This window comes from Balaenoptera musculus, chromosome 3 (assembly GCF_009873245.2).
Source record: "Balaenoptera musculus isolate JJ_BM4_2016_0621 chromosome 3, mBalMus1.pri.v3, whole genome shotgun sequence".
Taxonomy (NCBI): Eukaryota; Metazoa; Chordata; class Mammalia; order Artiodactyla; family Balaenopteridae; genus Balaenoptera; species Balaenoptera musculus.
The window spans coordinates 164639442-164660842 of record NC_045787.1 but is presented as its reverse complement, the minus strand read 5'-3'; the positions used below and the strand labels follow the sequence as shown (position 1 = coordinate 164660842).

The window sequence follows — 21401 nt, the reverse complement described above, 5'->3', positions numbered from 1 at the left end:
TTAGTCATAATAATATGCTTCATACATATGGCAGAATCCACATGGGAGTGAGTTCCTCTGTGATGAAAGTGAGAAAGGCTTTAGTCACCACTTATTCCTTATTCTGTAGGCAGCAACTCACCCTGATGAGAAACCAATGGAATTTAATCATTGTGGAAAATTCTTCAGAAAGAACTGTCACCTTATTTGTCCAAGATATTGCAAGAGAGAGAAATGCTACAAATATAAAGAATATGGGCAAGACTTTGGCCATCCCTCAACTCTTAGGAGTCATGTGAGTACTCACACTGGAGAGAAAATTATTGAATTTAATGGTTGTGGAAAAATTTTCAATCAAGAGTCATCCCTTAGGAAACACTTAACTCTCACAGGAGAGAAATCTTCTGAGTGTAATCAACATCTTATGTCCTTCAACTTACACTCTTCCTTTTCAGTACATGAACAAATACCTACTGGAGAGAAACTCTGTGAATGCAGTGACTATGGAAACAGATCTTCCCTTAGTTTCCACAAAAAAATGTGTATTGTGGAGGAAAGCTCAAAATGTAATGAACATGGGAAAGTTTTCACTGGCCCCTTGTCCCTTCAGATATGTGTGAGACCTCACACTGGAGAGAAACGTTATGAATGTAGCAATTGTGGGAAAGCCTTTGTTTTTCAGTCTTCCCTTAAGAAACATGTGAGATCACACACTGGAGAGAAACCTTACGAGTGTAATCATTGCGGAAAATCCTTCAGCCAGAGCTCTCATCTTAATGTGCACAAAAGAACTCACACTGGAGAGAAACCCTACGACTGTAAGGAATGTGGCAAGGCTTTCACTGTTCCTTCATCCCTTCAGAAACATATGAGAACCCACACTGGAGAGAAACCCTATGAATGCAGTGACTGTGGGAAAGCCTTTATTGATCAGTCATCCCTTAAAAAACATACACGATCTCACACTGGAGAGAAACCTTATGAGTGTAATCAATGTGGAAAATCCTTCAGCACAGGCTCTTATCTTATTGTGCACAAGAGAACTCACACTGGAGAGAAAACCTATGAGTGTAAAGAATGTGGGAAGGCCTTTAGGAATTCCTCTTGCCTAAGGGTACATATGAGAACTCACACAGGAGAGAAGCCCTATAAATGTATTCAGTGTGGAAAAGCATTCAGCACCAGCACTAACCTTATAATGCACAAACGAATACATACTGGGCAGAAACTATATGAATGAAATGACTACAGGCTAGCCTTAAGGGGTCCTTCACATCTCACTCATTTTAGAACTCACTCTGGAGAGAAACCCTATTGTGACCAATTTAGAAAGCCTTCAGGCACAACTCTTAAGTCACGTTGTACTGGGACCAACCTTATAAATGTTATGGTTCTGTGATTGTATTTATCAGTGAGTGTTTAATCTTTAAAGTGTGACAACTCATTAACTGATGAGTATTAAATATTATACAGTACTCTAAATTCCCCTTGATCTACATCACAAAAGTTTTCATATATAATGTTTTTATTGTAATTAAGTACTAAATATTGTCCATTTCTCATCAAGATGTCTTGGACCAAACTATAGGTTATTTAGAAATATATATTTTAATGTGCAGACTCTGTGCAAATTTTAGTTATCTTTTAGTTATAGATTTCTAAATTAATTGCATTATGCACAGAATGCATGGTCTTCGTGATACAGATCCTATAAGACATAGATTCAAACAGAAAATTATTAGAGACTTGCTACATGGCCTAATGTGTGAGACACAAGAAGTTGCTGTCCCAATATCCATTCCTCCCCTCCTTCTTTCAAGTAACAAAACTACAACTGTATTCAAATTAGCAGTGTGGACAGTTCGTAAGGATTCATCTCCCAGCTTTCCTTGCAGCTGTGAGTGCCCATGAGCCCACAGTCCTGGCCAATGAGAAAGGAGGCAGAGGTCACTGCTTGTGGGTTCTAAAGAATTCCATGGAGATGGGAGCATCGCATCTGGCGTTTTCACTTTACCATTTGCCCTTTGTCTTATCTCTTCTTTTTTCCTAGAGAATAGACCAATAGGATGACAGTCATACACTACTGATTATATAATAAGGACATAAGATATTATTTAGCTATGTATAAGCAACTATGGGTTGCTTATTTCTGGACTTCTTGTAACATGAAAAAAATAAACTAACTGGTTTAAACCATTCTTGTGGGAAGAGTCTGTTTCAGTGGATTTCAGTCTCAACTGATACATCTCATATGGTCAAGTTTTAAGAATCCTTCAAGTATAGTTGAAAACAATGTGTATTCTATAATTTGTTGGGTATAACAGATTTTCAGTATATATGATGGATAAATCTTATTGTGTTTTTAAAATCTGTATCATCACAAACCTTATCTCATGATCTCCCCTTTATTGAGAGAGGTATGTTAAAATGCCCCAGTATGACTGTGGGTAGTCAGATTGTTTTTTAAATTCTATCTTTTATTTTGAGGCAGTATAACTGGATGCATAAAAATGTAGTCATTTTGTATGTTTCTGGTAAATTGTCCTTTCATTCTTACATAGTGTTTATCCTTTTCCCCCTAATAATGATGTTCATTAATTCACTTGATATAAATGTGAGCTATTGACCTAGTGGATAACATTTAATGCCTACCAATTTTTAAGGACAACCAGAAACAACTTACCTTTCTTCATCACCATGTTAATTATGATGTTCCTTGCAACACCAAGAGAGATATCCTCCATGACATCCCTTGTGGGAGACAAAGAGATCAGGAGTTCCCCAGTGGCTGTCCCCACCAAAGACACCAGCAGCCCTCACCTATCTCTCTGTTGCTCCTTGCTTTGCTTCTGTAGTGATTTATTCCCCAGCCTAGTGGGATATGAGGGATCTCATCCATAGAGACTGATGGCTCAATGTTTAATGAAAAAGGAAAAGGGGAAGGAACATTTTGTTCTTGCTCCCAAGAAACCTCAGAAGGTTTCTCAACTCAAATCAGTTTGTAAATCTCCTGGTCAGTGTGCTTGGGCTCTCTTGAGTGCCACTGCCTTCAACATGTAAGAGCATCCTCCTGAAAACCAAATTGTTACAAAATAAAGATTCCCCCACCTTGGATATAGACTCTAGTCCCTCTCAGGTTGATCGGGACAGTCTAGAAAGGGAGGCCACTGCTCACAGCAGGGGTCACTCGGGACCACCAGGAGCTTAGTAGGTAAATATCTAAAGAAAAAAGAAATAAAGAAAAAACAGGGAAACACAAGAGACCAAAAGAAAAAAATTAAGTATAAAGGCTGGGGCTTTACGAGGCTACAAGCAATCCCCCCACCCCCTACCAAAAGAAAGGGGAAACTTTAAATCTTACGTGCCAAGTAGTTTTGAGGTCTAGCAAACGTAATGCTGTCTTCGATTGCTTACTGATTTAACAACAATGAAAAACCCCCAGATGCAGGGGACAGCATTAGAGTTTAGCGCTGTGTCCTGCCTTGTGGAATTGACCGGAGGAGACAGACTACTTCATGGATTGGCAGGATTATCGATATGGGAAAATTACTGTTAGGGCTCTAGGAACGAGGGGAGAGGCATGTAGAAGACTTTTTGATGTGCTTGCTTGGGGTGGGTCCCTGCCCGCAGCCACGCCCTTCAGGCGCCAGTATTCAGCGATCTAAATACGCACAAGACGTATCCCACCTCCAACCCAGCCTCAGAAACAGGCCGCGCCCCCCACCAGCAGCCCCGCCTAAGGACTGGTTCCAGCCTCGACCCTGTCTTTGGGGCTCATTCGGTCCCCAGCCCCCGCACCTAGCCCACCCGGAACCCATCTGTACCCACGCCAGAGAAAACTAGAATTTCTCCACCTGAAGGGATCGAACGTGGCCGACGGCGCCATCGCGGAAACCCCGCCTCTTCCGACCCCTCCCGAGCCGGAAGCGGAAGTGGCGAACTTCGTTCGCCGCAGTCTCTTCCGCTGCTGGCCGGGTGCTTCTTGAGCCGTTTCCGGTTGGTCGTGGTCCGGCTCAAGCCGGCGTCCGGTAGGCCGGCACGTAGGAGAGGGAAACAGGTGGAAAGAGGAATTAGAACGAGTTTGTCCTGGGCCACCCTGGGGTCTGCTTAGAGAGGCCTACGCCGCTCACTTCCGCCGCGGCCTCGGGGCCTCCTGGAACGGCCAGGTTCAGAGGCCGCTCCGGCGAAATATCGTAAGGGCGCTTCTGTGGGGTCGTTTAGGTTTCATCCTGTGCTCCCCTCTTCAAAAGCCTCCAAAGCAGCCTTCGTGATTTTTCTTCGAGAGGTAAAGAATTTTCGCCTTTAGGGTCCGTTGACTCCAGCCCCGTGTCCTCGAGTCCTCACGCACGCGGCAATTCCGGCACATGCCGGTGAGCAGTGGGGGAAAGGACCTCCGTTTCCTTTTCTATGCAAAAAAGGAAGTTTCGTCTGAGAATTTGGCGTTATCTTTGCGCGTTCTTTATTCTTGGTGCATTACATTCAGGTAGAAATGTACTTTCATGGATGTCTATAGGGTGCGTTTTTTGTATAGAAATGTAAGTTTATATAGGCCACAGCTCTTTCTACAAAAGAGAAGCAAGGATGCTCCCTTATCTCTTCATCTGAACTTCCTAAACCTGTACCTCCCCACAAAACTTCAAAACATGGGATTCCCAGAAAAACGGATGGAGACTTTTTTGCCCTATATCTAGGATAATTGAACTTCTGATTAACACGATGTTTGGTGTAAGTACTGTTTCCCCACATTTTTCGTTTGAAAAGTCGTAAACCTAAATAAAATGTGAAGCTTCGGTACAATTAATGTCCGTTGAAGTAGAGTCACCCATTTTGGACATTTTGCATGTTTGCTCTCTCTTTCTAGATAAATACATTTTTTTGGTGAGCTATTCGAGGGAGTAAGCTGAAAATAAATTGCAGCCATGTATTAATACTTGACCTTTAAATACTTGGTAATGCATCTCCTAAAGATAAGGACATTGTGCTAATTAAACCACAGTACTATTATTTACCCCAAGAAAATTTAAAGTAATAGTGTCACCTTCTATCTACTCTGTGAAAACTAAAATCCTCCACATTGTTCTGAAATACACTTCTGAGTGTCTTTGGATCTGAGATGCAATCAGGGTTTATATACGGCAATTTTTTTGTGTCTTTTAGTCTCCTTTAACCTAGAGCGTTGGCTGTTATTTCTCCATTATATTGATTTTTTGAAAAGTAACACGTTTTATAAAGTCACACGTTTTGAAGTTTTTTAAAGTTGAGATATAATTGACATATATTAGTTGCAAGTGTACAACATAATGATTCAATGTTTGTATATCTATTCCGAATTAAGTCTAGTTAACATCCATCGCCATCCATAGTTACAGATTTGTGTGTGTGTGTGTGATGAGAACTTTGAAGATCTACTCTCTAAGCAACTTTCAAATATACAATATAATATCATTACCCATAGTCACCATATTGTATATTGCATGTACTCAGGGCTTATTTATTTTATAACTAGAAGTTAGTACCTTTTGACCACCTTTACCCATTTATCCCATCCCACTCTCACCTCCTCTGGCAACCGTAGATCTGTCTATCCATGCATTCTAGTTTGTTTTTTTAAGGTTCTACATATAAGTGAGGTCATATGATCATATGGTATTTGTCTTTCTCTGTCTGACTTCATTTAGCATAGCGACCTCAAGGTCCATCCATGTTGTTGCAAACAGCAAGATTTCCTTCTTTTTTTATCCCATTGTGTGTGTGTGTGTTGGGTATGTATATGTGTGTGTGTGCATGCAAACATACTATGTTTTCTTTCTTTATTCATAGATTGACACTTAGGTTGCTTCCATGTCTTGGCTATTGTAAATAACATTGCATTGAACATGGAGGTACATATATCTTTTGAGTTAGTGTCTTTGTTTTCTTCACATAAATACCCAGAAGTGAAATTGCTGTATCATATCAGAGTTCTATTTTTAATTTTTTGAGGAACCTCCATACTGTTTTCCCTAGTGGCAGCCCCAATTTACATTCCCACCAACAGTGCACAAGGGTTCCCTTTTCTCCACATCCTCACGAACACTTATTATTTGTTGTCTTTTTGATAATAACCATTCTGAGAGATGTGCTGTCTCATTGCATTGATTTGCATTTCCCTTAATAGTAACGTTGAGCACCTTTTCACATACCTTTTGGCCATCTATGTCTCGTCTTTGAAAAAACATCTATTCAGATCCTCTGCCATTTTTAAATTGCATTATTTGTTTTTTCCTGTTGAGTTGTATGAGTTCATATATTTTGGATATTAACCCCTTAGCAGATACATGATTTGCAAAAATTTTCTCCCATTCTGTAGATTGTCTTTTCATTTTGTTGATGGTTTCCTTTGCCGTGCAGTAAGTTTTTTACTTTCACATAGTCCCACTTGTTTATTTTTGCTTTTGGTGCCTTTGTTTTTGCTTTTGCTATTTTTGCTTTTGTTATCAAATACAAAAAACCATCTCCAAGACCAATGCCAACGGGCTTACTGCTTATGTTCTGTTCTAGGAGTTTAATCGTTTTAGGTCTTACATTCAAGTTTTTAATCCATTTTGAGTTAATTTTTGTGTATGGTGTAAGAGAGTAGTCCAGTTTCATTCTTTTGCATGTGGCTGTCCAGTTTTCCCAACATTACATGTTGAAGAGACTGTCCCTTTTCCATCATATATTCTTGGCTTTTTTGTCATAAATTAATTGTATTTGTGTGGTTTTGAATTTCTGGACTCTGTGTTCTGTTCCATTGATCTCTGTGTCTGTTTCTGTGCCAGTGCCATACTGTTTTGATTACTATAGCTTTGTAATACAGTTTAAATTGGGCAGCATGATGCCTTAGCTTTGTTCTTTTTTCTCAAGATCACTTTGGCTATTCAGAGCCTTTTGTGGTTCCATACACATTTTAGGATTGTGTGTTCTATTTCTGTGAAAAACGCCATTGGAATTTTGGTAAGAATTGCATTGAATCTTTATATTGCTTTGGTACAGGGGACATTTTAACAATAATTCTTCCAATCCATGAGCCACAGAATATCTTTGCTTTTATTTCTGTCTTCTCCATTTCTTTCATCTACGTCTCATACCTTTCAGTGTACAGGTCTTTCACGTCCTTGGTTAAATTTATTCCTAGGTATTTTACTCTTTCTGATGCAATTGTAAATGGGATTGTTTTCTTAATTTCTCTTTCTAGTAGTTTGTTACTAGTGTATAGAAACCCAATTGATATTTTTTATAAGTTCTTGCTTCGTTTATTAGCATAATTTCTTGTTTTTTCAATTTAATTTAGTTTTTAATTTATATTGGAGTCTAGTTGATTTACAATATTGTGTTAGTTTCAGGTGTACAGCAAAGTGAATCAGTTATACGTATACATATATCCCCTCTTCTTTTAGATTCTTTTCTCATATAAGTTATTACATATTGAGTAGAGTTCCCTGTGCTCTACAGTAGGTCCTTGTTGATTATCTATTTTATATATAGTACTGTGTATATGTTGATCCCAAACTCCTAATTTATCCCCCTGCCACGCAGTTGATTTTTGTATATTGATTTCGCATACTACAACTTTACTGAATTCATTTATTAGTTCTAACAGATTTTGGTGGAGCCTTTTGGGTTTTCTATATATAATATCATGTCATCTGCAAAGAGTGACACTTTTACTTCTTCCTTTCTAATTTAGATGCCTTTTCTTTCTTTTTCTTGCCTAATTGCTCTGGCTGGACTTCCAATGCTATGTTGAATAAAAGTGGTGAGAATGGGTATCCCTGTCTTTTTCCTGACTTTAGAGGAGAAGCTTTCAGCTTTTCACTGTTGAATATGATGTTAGCTGTGGACTTGTGATATATGTCCTTATTATGGAGCAGCATTCCCTCCGTACCTGCTTTGTTGAGTTTTTAATCATGAATGGATATTAAATTTTGTCAAATGCTTTTTTCTGCCTCTGTTGAGATTATGATATGATTTTTGTCCCTTTTTTAACTTTTCTTTTTAACTTTTTAATTTTTTTTTTTTTGGTTGTACCAGGTCTTTGTTGCAGCAGGCAGGCTCCTTAGTTGCAGCACATGTGCTCCTTAGTTGCTGCATGTGTGCTTCTTAGTTGCGGCTCACTGGCTCCTTAGTTGTGGCATGTGAACTCTTAGTTGCGGCATGCATGTGAGATCTAGTTCCCCGACCAGGGATCGAACCCATGTCCCCTGCATTGGAAGGCGGATTCTTAACCACTGCGCCACCAGGGAAGTCCCCAATTTTTGTCCTTCATTCTGTTAATGTGTATCATATTGATTGATTTGCAGATATGGAACCATCCCACATCTCTGGATATATCCCACTTCATCATGGTGTATGATCCTCTTAATGTATTATTGATTTGGGTTTGCTAATATTTTGTTGAGGATTTTTGAATCTGTGTTCTTCAGGGATAGTGGCCTGTAATTTTCTTTTCTTGTAATGTTCTTGTCTGGTTATAGTATAAGGATAACACTGGTCTTATATTTGGAAGTACTCCCTCCTTCCTGTTTTTTTGGAAGATTTTGAGAAGGATTGATATTCATTCCTCTTTAAATGTTTGATGGAATTCACCAGTGAAGCCTTATGATCCTGGACTTTGGTTTATTGGGAGGTTTTTTACTACTGATTAATCTCTGTACATGTAATCGGTCTGTTCAGATTTTCTGTCTCTTCCTGATTCACTCTTGGTAGGTTGTATGTTTCTAGGAATTTATCCATTTCTTAGGTTGTCCAGTTTTTTGGTGTACAGTTGTTCATAGCAATCTCTTATGATCCTTTGTATTTCTGTGGTATCAGTTGTAGTATCTTTTTCATATTTAATTTTGAGTCCTCTTTCTTTTTCTTGGTGAGTTAGCTAAAGGTTTGTCTTATTTTGTTTATCTTTTCAAACCTCTCAGTTTTATTGGTGTTTTCTATTTTATTTTTATTCTCTATTTCTTTGAGTTCCATTCTGATCTTTATTATTTCCTTCCTTCTACTACCTTTGGGCTTTGTTTGTCCTTCCTTTTCTAGTTTCTTGATGTGTAAAGTTAGCTTGTTTATTTGAGCATATTGATATTTCTGATTTTATTTTCATGGTGTGTTTAAATGTTTATTCTGTTTCTTGTATTTCTATCAACTGGTAATTGGATCCAGAACAACAGCTAGCACACACTTTGTCTGAAAAGGGACAGGGGATTTTCCCGGTGGTCCAGTGGTTAAGACTTGCACTTCCAATGCAAGGGGCACAGGTTCGATCCCTGGTGGGGGAACTAAGATCCCACATGCTGCAGGGCGTGACCAAAAAACAAAAAAAGAAAAGAAAAGGGACAGATAGGAAGTACTTTATGCTTTCCAGGCCACAAGGTCTCTAATTAGTCCATTCTACTTTTGTTGTGGGGAAGTAGCCATAGATCTCAGTAAACAAGTGTATATGGCTGTTTCTCCATAAAACTTTATTCACAAAAAAAGGCCTGTGAGTCATAGTTTGTCACTTACTTTTTGGTCTGCAGGCTTCAAAAGATCATTTACAAAATATATCATAGATGATGTTGTATATCTTAAGTTGTATTTCATCAGGAAGACCTAGATTTATATCATTCTTCTGTTAGTGATGCTACATTTGATTACTTAAGGTAATGATCACCAGAGACCTGTATTTTAAAGGTAAACTACTTTTCTTCTTGAATAAGAAAGTAATATGTAGGGTAATATTTTGACACTCAGAATGTCTTGTTTTCTAAGAACCTTTACCAATTATTCTGGCATCTGTGATTTAGCACTACTAACAGTGATCCTCTGTGTATGTTGTTTCACGTTTGTAGAGGTGTATCTTCAGGACTAGATTTTAAGGTTGGGTTTCTAGGTCAAAGGGCCAAAACACGGTTAATTTTTCTGGGTATATAAGTCCCTTCCATAAATCTTGTGCCATTTGGTAGTTTCCAAATCAACATTAAAATAGGATTAAAATTATTCTGGAGAAACATAAGGAACACATTTTAGTTTTGACTTCAAGGCAAGGCACTTGTTTTCAAAAATGATATCCAGGGAATTCCCTGGTGGTCCAGCGGTTAGGACTCCATGCTTCCACTGCTGGGGGCCTGGGTTCAATCCCTGGTCAAGGAAACCAAGATCCCACAAGCTGCGAGATGAGGGGGAAAAAAAAAAAGTCGATATCCAGTCCACTTTCTTCCTAAGAGTACTCAAATACGTTTTCAGAAGTACAGTGTTTTGATTTGTATTGTGCACAGACATTTTATATGATTCCTATTTCATTTTGTGTTGTAGTTTTTTGTTTGTTTTACTTCAATTTGTGCATATCTATGCTGTAACATTTGTGTGGGGATTGGCAATTCTGACAGTCCACCTAATGAGCTAGGCTGTCTTCGAGAAATAAGGAAACAATGGAGATCAAAATAAGGATAGTATTGCTTCTATGGGGTTTACAGTTTATTTAGGAAGACATTTTAAGTGATTGTTGGCAAGTTTGTTATCTGGACATAATAATGGCTTAATATGAGGGGAGAAGATATATTGGGAGGTGTTGATATTTAAGTTGAGAATGAAAGCATGGATATGACTTAGCTAATCAGGTTGTTTAGCTAAGGTGAGGAGGTGTAGAATGAATGAGAACATTTCAGATGAAGGAACTTCATGAGCAAAATTCCAGAGAAGTTGCGAATTCAGTGTATTTCCTAAGGTGAAGAAAGTGGGTTGTCTGAAGCAGAGCAGAACCAGAGAGTGTTGGGAGGTATATTGGAGAGTGGGGGACAGGGCCAAGGGAATTACTTACTCTGAATTATATTCTAAGGCCATGGGAAACTTAGGAAATATTTTAATCAAAGGAGTAATTTGAATCTACTTACAACTCCTAGTTTGAGAATGGTCTTCAGAAAGTGTGAGAGTGAATGCATGGAGTCAACCTAGAAGCTTATGATAAATAAGCTTTAAAACACGATGGTGGTAAATTACAATTGGATTATTATTATGGAAAAGGAAATAAATGAAATGATTTGAGAGTTTTATAGAAGGTAAAATTGAGAGAATTTTACTTGATGAAGTTATTCCTTCATCTGTTGATTTACTAGAGGATATATTATAGTCAGTGCTTGAATGATTAAGACATAGTGAAGAAAACTGAATTCCTCACATTTGTTCACAGACTTCCAGATATAGTTTCCTAAAGACTAAATGGTAATGTTAACCTCTAACACCTTATGTATAAAATTAAAATGGGGAAGAGATAGAAATGAATCGTTAGTTTATATAAATAAACATATGCATTAAATAAATGCATGTATATAATAAGCAAAGAGAAAATGTGCAAAACTACTACGGTTCTTGTTTCTCTAATTGGTCTTGAGGTTGTGGTTGACATCCATGGGTTACTTCTTCAACAATCAGTTTCACATTTCCCTTGCCCTCAATGAGACCCTCACCTGGTCTGGGTTATGTACCTGGTGGAGTGACCCAAATGTTCATTCCCAGGCACACAACTGTAGTGTTAGCTGGGTCATCCATGGAAAAGGGAAGTCCATATTGTTGAGCCCACAGATAGGCTTCATCCCCATTAGCATGGCCATTTGGTTCATGGACCCATTGAGGAAACACCGTTTTGGCTGGGAAAAGTAATTGACATCTATGGACTGCATCATTTTGTCCACCTGATTATTAATAGTCTTATTTATAGTGGATTGCTCTTGGTGGACATTCATATAGGGCACAAATAACTTTACAGTCTATGTGCATTCAGAGACATCCTTTCATATACCTTTTCCCAGACTACTTTTCTTGTCATCAACCATCCAATCTTGTTCCATTCACATCTTTGACTCTACAGTCAAATGATTGACAACTGTTTGTGAATCAATGTGTATCCATACATATGGCTGTTTTTCACTCCAGACCTAGCGACAGCCAAATATACTGCTTGAATTTCTGCCACTGGGAAGATTTTTAATTACTACTGCCTTTCAGGGTCATCCCTTCAGTAAGGATATAGAGCTTCAGCTCTAAACTTCCAGGTGTAACTAGCTTACTATGCAGACCCATCTATAAACCAGGTTTTGTCTCAGCCAGCTGGGTGTAAGGAATACCACAGGAAGCCATAGACATGGACTGAGGAAGAGGAGGTAGTGCAACTGTACTCAGGTGTTGAAAGAGCCTTGGCAGCCTATCATACAATTTACTTGCACTCACTGGAACTGCCTGAGCTTAATCCCTTAGGAACTCCTAGGAGTTTACATGTTCACCAAACTCTTTTGATACACATTTGCAGAGTTGGGCTTATTTTGTATGTAAGCTGTTTTCTCCTACCTTATGTGGCATACTGTCTTGTCCCCTTGGATTTTGCACTAGTTGTGTGTCCAGAGGCAACGGCAGGTAATTGTGGTGGGTCTCAAGAATGAGCATTCCTTCCAAGGCATCTGCTGTAAGTGAGATTATCACACATTTGTCAAGCAGAGGAAGGCTAGTATCTTCGGAAACCTAAGAGCAAGCTACTTCCCTGATAAGGGAGGCTCAGAGTGTCTTGGGGGTTCAATATTGTGTCATCAGGGTCCCCGTAGATGTCCCCATTTCAAGTTTCCTGTCTCATTCTTCCCTGATCAGTGCCTCATTTTCACATGAAAAAGTACGTCAGACTGACTTTTAAGTATGGTTGAATACTTGAACTCTGCATTTGATTTTTAGCAATATCTTTCCCATGTGACCACATGAAATGAGTTTTTAACCTGTCATGGAATCTCTGGTTTCAGACTTTGACTTGAGATAGCAGATCTGAGCTTGTCATTGTCTGGGCAACTACACTCAAAAGAATCCATCTCTTACCACAACCATTATAATCACCGCTATTGTTGTACCGTTAAGTGTAGCATTCACCTGGTCTCCCAAGGCAAGAGCTGTACCATAATCATCATAGGTGATAGCTTGACAGTTGTAATTCTGTGAATGTCTTTCCCATTGGCAAGGCTTTTAGCTCTATGCTTGAGTCCAAAGGTTTGACCAAACATATCCCAAAATGTCATCTTTACTACTTTGTCTCCAGGGATCACCTTTCTTCACTATTGTGTATAAGTCTGCATGAAATGAAGAGACAGAAATCATACTTTGATTTAAACAGGAAAAGTATAGTATAAAGTTGTAAAGAGAATTCTGTCATATATCCTAGAGTTCATGGAGAGTACCTAAGGAAGGCCAAACTTATAGTGGGGCCCTCTCCCCAAGATTGATTTCAGACCTTGTTAGAGAAGGTATCATGGCAACCCATTGAATGTGAAGAAATTTGCTAGGTTGCCAGGGCCAGAACTAGTTAACAGTCACTGGGCAAGGAGGAAGCTCCCCTGTGGAATGCAGGCAAGCCATGACTGGTATGTAGATGTAGAGAGGGAATTGGGGTGCCACTGCCAGTGCAGGACCTAGAGTACTAAGTGTCCATATAAGGAGGCTGTGGGAAACAAGTGACAGGTGTGCAGATAAGCCGACGCTGGTGTGAGTGCTTGAAAGAAGATGGTGTTCCTCCCACCCTTACATTCTTAGAGTAATCAAATATATTTCTGAAAACAGATATATGTTGTGTTATGAACAGTTATTTAGGTATAATCTAGGTGTACTTGAAGAGTGATGTGAAGGAGCTCCACTCTGTCAGTCACCAGTCAGTGGGTGCCTTTGGTGTGCCAGACACCGTGCCACTCTTTGTACTGGCAGACACTGGCATCCAAAACAGATACAGTGCTACCAATGATATGCCAGAAAAAGAGACTCTCCCCAAAAAAGCTGATCCTAATGTCAGACAACGTTGTCAAGAAGCATTACTACAGATACAGAGCTCATGATAAACAGATCTGTTTCTCCAAAAATATAAAAAATCAAATGTGTATCCACTCAGTAATATTGCTGCAAATACATAAAGCATTACTTGAAAGAAGTGGAAGAAGAAATAAACAATTTCAAAATTCTAGTGGGAGATTTTAATGTATTTTGCCCATAGTTTCACTAAACAGTACACGAAAAATCAGTTAGGACCTACATTTGAAAATGCTGTATTAACTGCCTAATATACATATATAGCATAATGTATCTAGTAACAATGAAATCAGAAAGTGCTTGTCTGAGCGCAAGAAGTAAGGAATGGATGGAAAGGGACAAGAAGGCTTTCCAGGGAAATAAATATATTCTGTTTCTTGTTTAGGCTGGTGATTATACAAGTATATGCAATTATCAAAATTCATCCATTAAATACTTAAGATCTGTGTATTTGATTAGACATTAATTATATCCAACTACAAAATAAACAGAAAAATAAAACATTTTAGCAGGTACCGCCTCACTAAACTTACTCAGCCTAAGGACTCCTGGTTTGAGACCCCTAGTAGTAAGTACAGTTACAAGGGAGTCTAGACACATGATTTTTTTTGACCTCATGTATGTATGGGTTTTAGTCTTCTCTACTGAAGAATAAGGACTGTGGGGACAGTGAGGATGAATATGGTTCATAGGTTCATAGGTAATAAACTGTGGAACTTTCATTGTCATCATTCGTATACCGTTTTGTAGACCAGCATTTGGCCTGGTGGTCTGTGTTTGATATATTAAAGGTTATTGATATTTAACAAAAAGAAGTTAACTTTTAAATACAGAATGTTAAAAGACAAGAAACATGAAGAAAGTCTGTGGAAGAAGTAAATAAACATAAAAGCAAATTTTTCAGTTCCATAAAAAAGGAACTGAAAAATAATATGAAAAGGTGATTGTCTGAAAAGATTCATAAAATAGACAAATGTTGGGCTAAGTATGACAGGGCCTTGCTCCTTGTCCAAGGCAAGGAGAGAGTACAGACCTGTTTGATTTGAGTGTTTCCAAACGGAGACCCATGGAGGCTTCCGAGTACGTTTATGTATTCTGAATTCTTTTGTAAAAATTTGATAAATTTTTTTCTAATCTTTTTGGACCAAGTGTGGAAGACCTAATGATTTCCCCTTTCTTTCTTTATCTGGCCCAGGAACTAACAGAATATATGTGGGGTGTGTGTGTGTGTGCGCGTGTGTGTGTAGGATACCCTTTATTTTTTTTACCTGCTTGATTGTTTTCCCATGTTACTAATGAATTGATATATCAATTATTAGTTTATTGTCTATCTTCCCTAATAAAAATGGTGGATATTTAATGCCTAGAATATTTTCTGTATATGTTACTGCTCTCAACTGATTGCCTAGCACAAAGTCACTGAAAGAAAGGAATAATCCAGTGATAAGAACTAAAGGAGGCCTAGAGCTTCAAACTTCTCCAACATCCATCAAGAGAAGCTCAAGGATGTTGACCGAATAGAATGTTTTATTTTTTCCCTTCGTAAGCCCAGCAGCAGCCTACACCAGTGCTTTTCCAATATAAATATAATGTATAGATCACGTATATAATGAAAATATTTTCAGTACCCACAATAAACAAAAATGAAGATTATTTATATGAATATATTTTACTTTATCCCATATATATTAAAATATTACTTAAACATTTAGTCAATTTAAAAATTGAGATATTTTACATTTTTTTTCATTTGAAGGGTTTTAAATTTACTGGACACTAAATTTTTATCATATATACTTAATTTCTGCTTAGAGCATACATAATTTACAGTTGAAAGAGTAGATTCCAATATTCAAGTTGTTCCAAACATATAGGTAAGCTGTAAGCTCCTAATGAGATATCTGGTACATAATGTCCTCAATGAATAATAATTGATGTTACTGATATTTTTGTTGTAGAGCATACTCTTTTAGTAACTATGTTATCTACATAGAAAGAGCTAATTTATGATGTTGTGTGTGAGATAACTAATATTTGTTGATTAATGATTGATATGAAGCAGGACTCCAGGTAACCCGATCTCCAGGGGGATGGAGATGTCCCTGTCCATTTGTATTCATAAGCTGCCTGACATGATCTTGACATCAAAGAAAGGAATTTTCAGGCAAATTTCACCATCATTGCAACATGACAGCTATATGTCCCATGAGAAGTCCTTGTTAATGTCCTTTTTCAGAGACTCTACTTTAGGATCTGCCAGTCCTTTGGTCTGGGCCTGAGCAGTCATGCTTCTGGTTCATCTAGGAATTGCTGAAGGGAGCCAGATAATGCTGTTCTCTAACTCGGCTTTCTGGTATACGCATTTAGGTAGAGTTGCTGCATAATCTTATTTGTGTATTTTATTGCCTTGACAAATGAAGAGTCACATTACTCAGGTCTTAAAGTTCCTTCCCTGTAAAATGAACCCATTACTCTTCCTGATGGGCAGCATGGCTCACCATCCCCTTTTCTGGCTCCAGGTGAGACAGGACTACTCTGGCATTTCACAGCAGTGATGTGTATATATGTGAGATTTCTTGAGTGTGCAAGGATAATTGGGAATTTCGAGCTAGAGTTGAATGACTTCCAGGCAGTGACTGTGGGAATTATGATCATCTCTGGGTACTCATGCCTTCTTTCTTTTCTCCTAGGTGTTCTAAGGACCCTTTCAGCTTCCTGAGGAAAAGATAGAGGCAGAAAGGATAATGGCTGAGTGTTTGAGAAGTTGTTCTCGGGTAAGAAGAAAGTCTCTCCTTCTAAAAAATGAGCTACTGTATCCACCAGATGGACACATTCTGTCTTGGTAGACCTGTGTCCAGAGCTTCTTAAAGAAATAAAGCCACTGCAGGACTCAGTCCCTGATGAATTCCCTCCCTAAGTGGAGGCTCATACTGGTGACACATTACCCTGAATAATCTCAGTATTTCAGTAATGACCTCCTAATCTTGCCTCTTATGATGGTGACTGCATATTTTTTGTTTTGCTTGGCGCTCTTACACAGTAAGGAAGATGACTGTGCATTTCTCAAAGAATGTATTCATTCATCAGCGTTTACAAGTGCTTCCAGTTGGCTTAGGACTATGCTACAGGAGAGAAACAAAACACTTTAAGGCTCATTCTATTGAGATAAGTTCATGTATTACACGTTCCATTAGAGCTGTAGCTGAAGGATATCAATCATGAGTGAGTGTAGATAGAAGAGAACCTAGGACCAGTGTGTCCTGGGGGAGATGATGAGAGACCTTGAATCATGGGTCACCCGTCTCCAGTCCTTACCATTGGTGGAGGGCTTACTTTACTGAAGCTAGTATGTGTGTGATGGTTTAGGACTCAGTGACCTTTGCTGATGTAGCTGTGGACTTCACCCAGGAAGAGTGGACTTTACTGGACCCCTTTCAGAGAAACCTATACAGAGATGTGATGCTGGAGAACTACAAGAACCTGACCACAGCAGGTAAGGCTGCCATCATTCCTGTAGCCTCTTAGGGAACAGATATATGTGATGCACTTACTGTGTTGCAGCATGGGTGATGTTACATATGAATATAATGGAAACTAACAGACACTGTTCTTCACGTGAATGGGTTTTAATTCGGTTGGCATCTGAAAATGTGCTTCTAGGACTAGCATTATCACCATCGCTCTTAGAAATGTGCATTCTCAGACTCCACCTTTCACCTACTGAATGAAACTGCAGCATTGGGACCCAGTCATCTGTGTTGTGACAGACACTGGACTTGGTTCTCATGGACACCAAAGTTTGACACTCATTGGTATATTGGTTTCTCCATGTGAATGAACATCTTTTTTTTGCACTTACTTTGTTTCCTGTATCGAAAAAAGTCTTAAGCTTTGTAATTGTTTATATCAATCTGAATGTGGGCTTCAGGGACCAGAGAGAAACAGTCTTTGTGGAGAACAGAAGGAGGTGAATTTCCTGTTTTATCTTTTCTGAAATAGTTTTACCACAGTTTTAGACATATAGGAGCTGATTCAATGGACAGTTTCTTCTATTTTTCTGGAGCTTCTTTCATTAATTTATCTTTCCTCATAAACAGGGTATCAATCATTGAAACCCACTCTGATCTCTTGGTTGGAACAAGATGATTTGAGGACAGTGGAAAGAAGAGGAGTCCTCCAAGGTGAGTGATTCCTGATCAATGAAAATTTCAGTGTCTTTGGAATAATGATGAGGAAACTTGTTAAGATGTGCTTTCTCACAGAAGGCTGAGGTCACTGGTCTCTGATGTTTCAGGATATATTCAAGTTGTCATGCGTACATACTTCACATTTACTCACAATTTCTTATGAGCTCATAAAATGGCTTGTTCTTTTTTTTTAATATAATTTTATTGGAGTATAGTTGATTTACAATGTTATGTTAGTTTCAGGTGTACAGCAAACTGATTCAGATATATATATATATATATTCTTTTTCAGATTCTTTTCTCATATAGGTTATTACAGAATACTTAGTAGAGTTCCCTGTGCTATACATTAGGTCGTTGTTATCTATCTTATATATAGTAGTGTGTGTATGTTAATCCCAAGCTCCCGATTTATCCCTCCCTCCCACATTTCCCCTTTGGTAACCATAAGTTTGTTTTTGATATCTTTAAGTCTGTTTCTGTTTTGTAAATGAGTTCATTTGTATCATTTTTTTAAATTAGATTCCACATATGAGTGATATCATATGATATTTGTCTTTCTCTGTCTGACTTACTTCACTTAATATGATAATCTCTGGGTCCATCCATGTAACTGCAAATGACATTATTTCATTCTTTTTTACAGCTGAGTAATATGCTATTGTACATATGTACCACATCTTCTTTATCCGAAATGGCTTGTTCTGTTTCTTTTTTTAACTTTATCATTTTGATGTAGGCTATTTTTCCAAACATTCCTCTTTTCCTTCACTGATAATATTCAGGTTTTTTTCCGCATCATATTTAATTTTCATAGAATTGTTTTTAATCAGGTACTGAATTTTGACTCTGCATTCCTATCATTGTTAAATATTTGGCATAGCCAAACTCCTCAAATCTAGTATGTATGTATTGATATTTTTAACATCTTTAATTTGGAAGCCAATACAAACGAGTATTATTATTTTTAACTCCTTCAGCCTCCTGTTTCTTTCTACAAACTCTTATATTTGTTATTCTTTTTTTATGGGAAATGCAACTTAAAACGAAAGGCTCAGCAATTCAGCAGGATAATCTTGGGGGAGAAACATCTGTTGAGATGGAAACAGTAACATTGGTAAGTTTAAAACATCATATTTCTCTTTTTCCACATTCAGAAAAGAAAGGGAATTTCATTTATAGCATGAGCACAAGTGATAGATGTTTGCAATAGGTGGCAGTCACCCAGGGGAGAGCAATGTCTATGGTGAGATACTCTGAATAGGATGAATTTGGGGATATCCTAAACCTAGCTTGATACTTATTGCTTCAGAGTTCCCATAAGTCCTCATTTCCACATATGTAACAGGACACTTGAGATTTTACAACAATCCATGAAGCTGTACGGGATTATTTGAAAGTTGGAGTAGATGGAACATCATTCTGGCAGAAGGATTCCATCATTCAACTTGAAATAAATCAACAGGGCAGAGGTGTATGAATGTAGTAGAAGTGGTCATCTTCATCGTTGTAATGATGTTTCAAGTTTGAGATGAGTAGGATCAATTAATGAGTCTGAGCAATCTTTGCATCATCATTCATCTATCCATCCACAGGCAAGAATCCACAATGGATGGAAACTCTGTAATTGTGAGCAATATAGGAAAGACTTCAGTGAACACTTGAGCCTTAGGACAGGCAGGAGAACTCAAAATGGAGGCAACACTTACAAGCATAATGAGTATGGAAAAGGCTTCCTTACTCTGCAGAAGAAAACCTCTACGGTTGCGAAGCATTTTGTGTTTAATCACTGTGGGAAAGCCATCATCCTGACTCCAAATATTGTGAATGGGAAAACCAGTGTGGGAGAGAAAGCCTTGGAATGCAGTGATGGTGAGGAAGCTTGTGTGAATCAGCCTTCTCTTCAGGCACAAGTAGTAACTCAGAATGGGGAAAAACGCTGTGAACAGAGGGAACATGGGAGAGCTTCTTTTCACTCCACAAGGCGTGGTATACCTCTACGAAATCACACCACAAAAAAAAGTTATGAATGTAAGGAGTGTGGGAAAGTCTACAAATATCATATATCCATTAAAATTCACATGGGAACCCACAATGGAGAGAAACCCTATAAATGTAAGGAATGTGGGAAAGCTTTCGTTATAGCTTATGAACTTAAGAGGCATATAAAATCTCATACTGGAGAAAAGCCCTTTATATGTAAGGAATGTGGGAAAGCCTTCATTAGAGCTGATCACCTTAGGAGCCATATAAAATCTCATACTGGAGAGAGGCCCTTTATATGTAAGGAATGTGGGAAAGCCTTCATTAGAGCTTATCACCTTAGGAGCCATATAAAATCTCATACTGGAGAGAGACCCTTTATATATAAGGAAAGTGGAAAATCCTATTTTTATCCCTTATTCCTTAATGATCACATGCAAAATCATAGTGAAATAAAAGTGCATAAATGTAGGGAGTGTGGGAAAGCCTTCCTAACTTCCTATAGACTTAAAGAACATATAAAATCTCATAGTGAAGAGAGGCCTTTTCCATGTGAAAAATGTGGAAAATTCTTTAAAAGTTCTTCATATCTTAAGATTCACAATCGAATTCACACTGGAACAAAACCATATAAATGTACGGAATGTGGTAAAGCCTTCATGAGGCCTTTTGTACTTACTGAACATATGAAAACTCATGCTAGAAAGTTTTTATGTGAAGATTGTGGAAAATTTTTTGTCAGATCTCAGTTCAGGGACCATAGAAAATCTCACATTGGAGAGAGGCCCTTTCTATGTGATCAGTGTGGAAAATCCTTTAAACATTCCTTATACCTTCATCGTCACAAGACAATTCACTCTGGAATAAAACCTTACAAATGTGAGAAATGTGGGAGAGCCTTCACTTGGAAATCAGACCTTTCTAAACATGTCCAAACTCATGGTGGAGAGAAAGAAACCTGAGGATGTAAACAATGTGAGAAATCCTTCAGTTATTCCAATTCCTCAGGAAAAACTCACCCTCTAGCAAAATCATGTAAATGAAGAATATGTGAGAAAGCCTTCAATTCTCTTAGTTCGTTTGTCTTGAAAGAAATCACTTTGTCTAACTGATGTCAGGTATGTGGGAAAGCCCTCAGTGGCCCTGATACACTTGACGTGAAAAGATACACTTGACGTGAAAAGAGCACACTGGAGAGATGGTCTTCAAGCATAAGGAATGTGGGAAAGCCATCCATCTCACAACCCAGCCTGTTAGGACTCACAGTGAAGCCATACTATTAAGAAACATGGAAAGCACTTTACTGTTTGCTAGGGGAAATATATATTCCCTAAATATGGGAGATCTTGCAATGCAGAGGAACTCTACTGTTACAAGATTTCTGGAAAACTGTACATCTCTTGAGTACTTTGATAATCACTTGTGATCTCACTG

General features: G+C 38.2%; 2 protein-coding genes across 5 annotated transcripts in view; both read left to right on the top strand.

The window, feature by feature from the left end:
- ZNF177 (zinc finger protein 177) overlaps positions 1 to 1243 on the top strand; it is a 34126-nt gene extending 32883 nt beyond the window's left edge. For both annotated transcript variants that reach the window (XM_036846458.1, XM_036846459.1), the window contains exon 8: positions 110 to 1243. In XM_036846458.1, coding sequence (XP_036702353.1) covers positions 110 to 1219 — 1110 coding nt within the window. In that variant the 3' untranslated portion in view covers positions 1220 to 1243. The remainder of the gene's footprint in view (positions 1 to 109) is intronic.
- Positions 152 to 21184, top strand: LOC118892177 (zinc finger protein 426-like). Of its 3 annotated transcripts, none has more exons than XM_036846456.1 (6): positions 152 to 274; positions 16488 to 16571; positions 17164 to 17290; positions 17895 to 17978; positions 19037 to 19101; positions 19580 to 21184. In XM_036846456.1, exons 2-6 carry the CDS (start codon positions 16542 to 16544, stop codon positions 20927 to 20929), a joined length of 1656 nt encoding a protein of 551 aa, XP_036702351.1. In that variant the 5' UTR covers positions 152 to 274; positions 16488 to 16541; the 3' UTR covers positions 20930 to 21184. The 3 variants fall into 3 exon arrangements, with proteins under 3 accessions (XP_036702351.1, XP_036702350.1, XP_036702352.1); XM_036846455.1 differs by lacking the exon at positions 152 to 274 and adding an exon at positions 3959 to 4349; XM_036846457.1 differs by lacking the exon at positions 152 to 274 and adding an exon at positions 4620 to 4704.
- Positions 21185 to 21401: the final 217 nt, after the last annotated feature.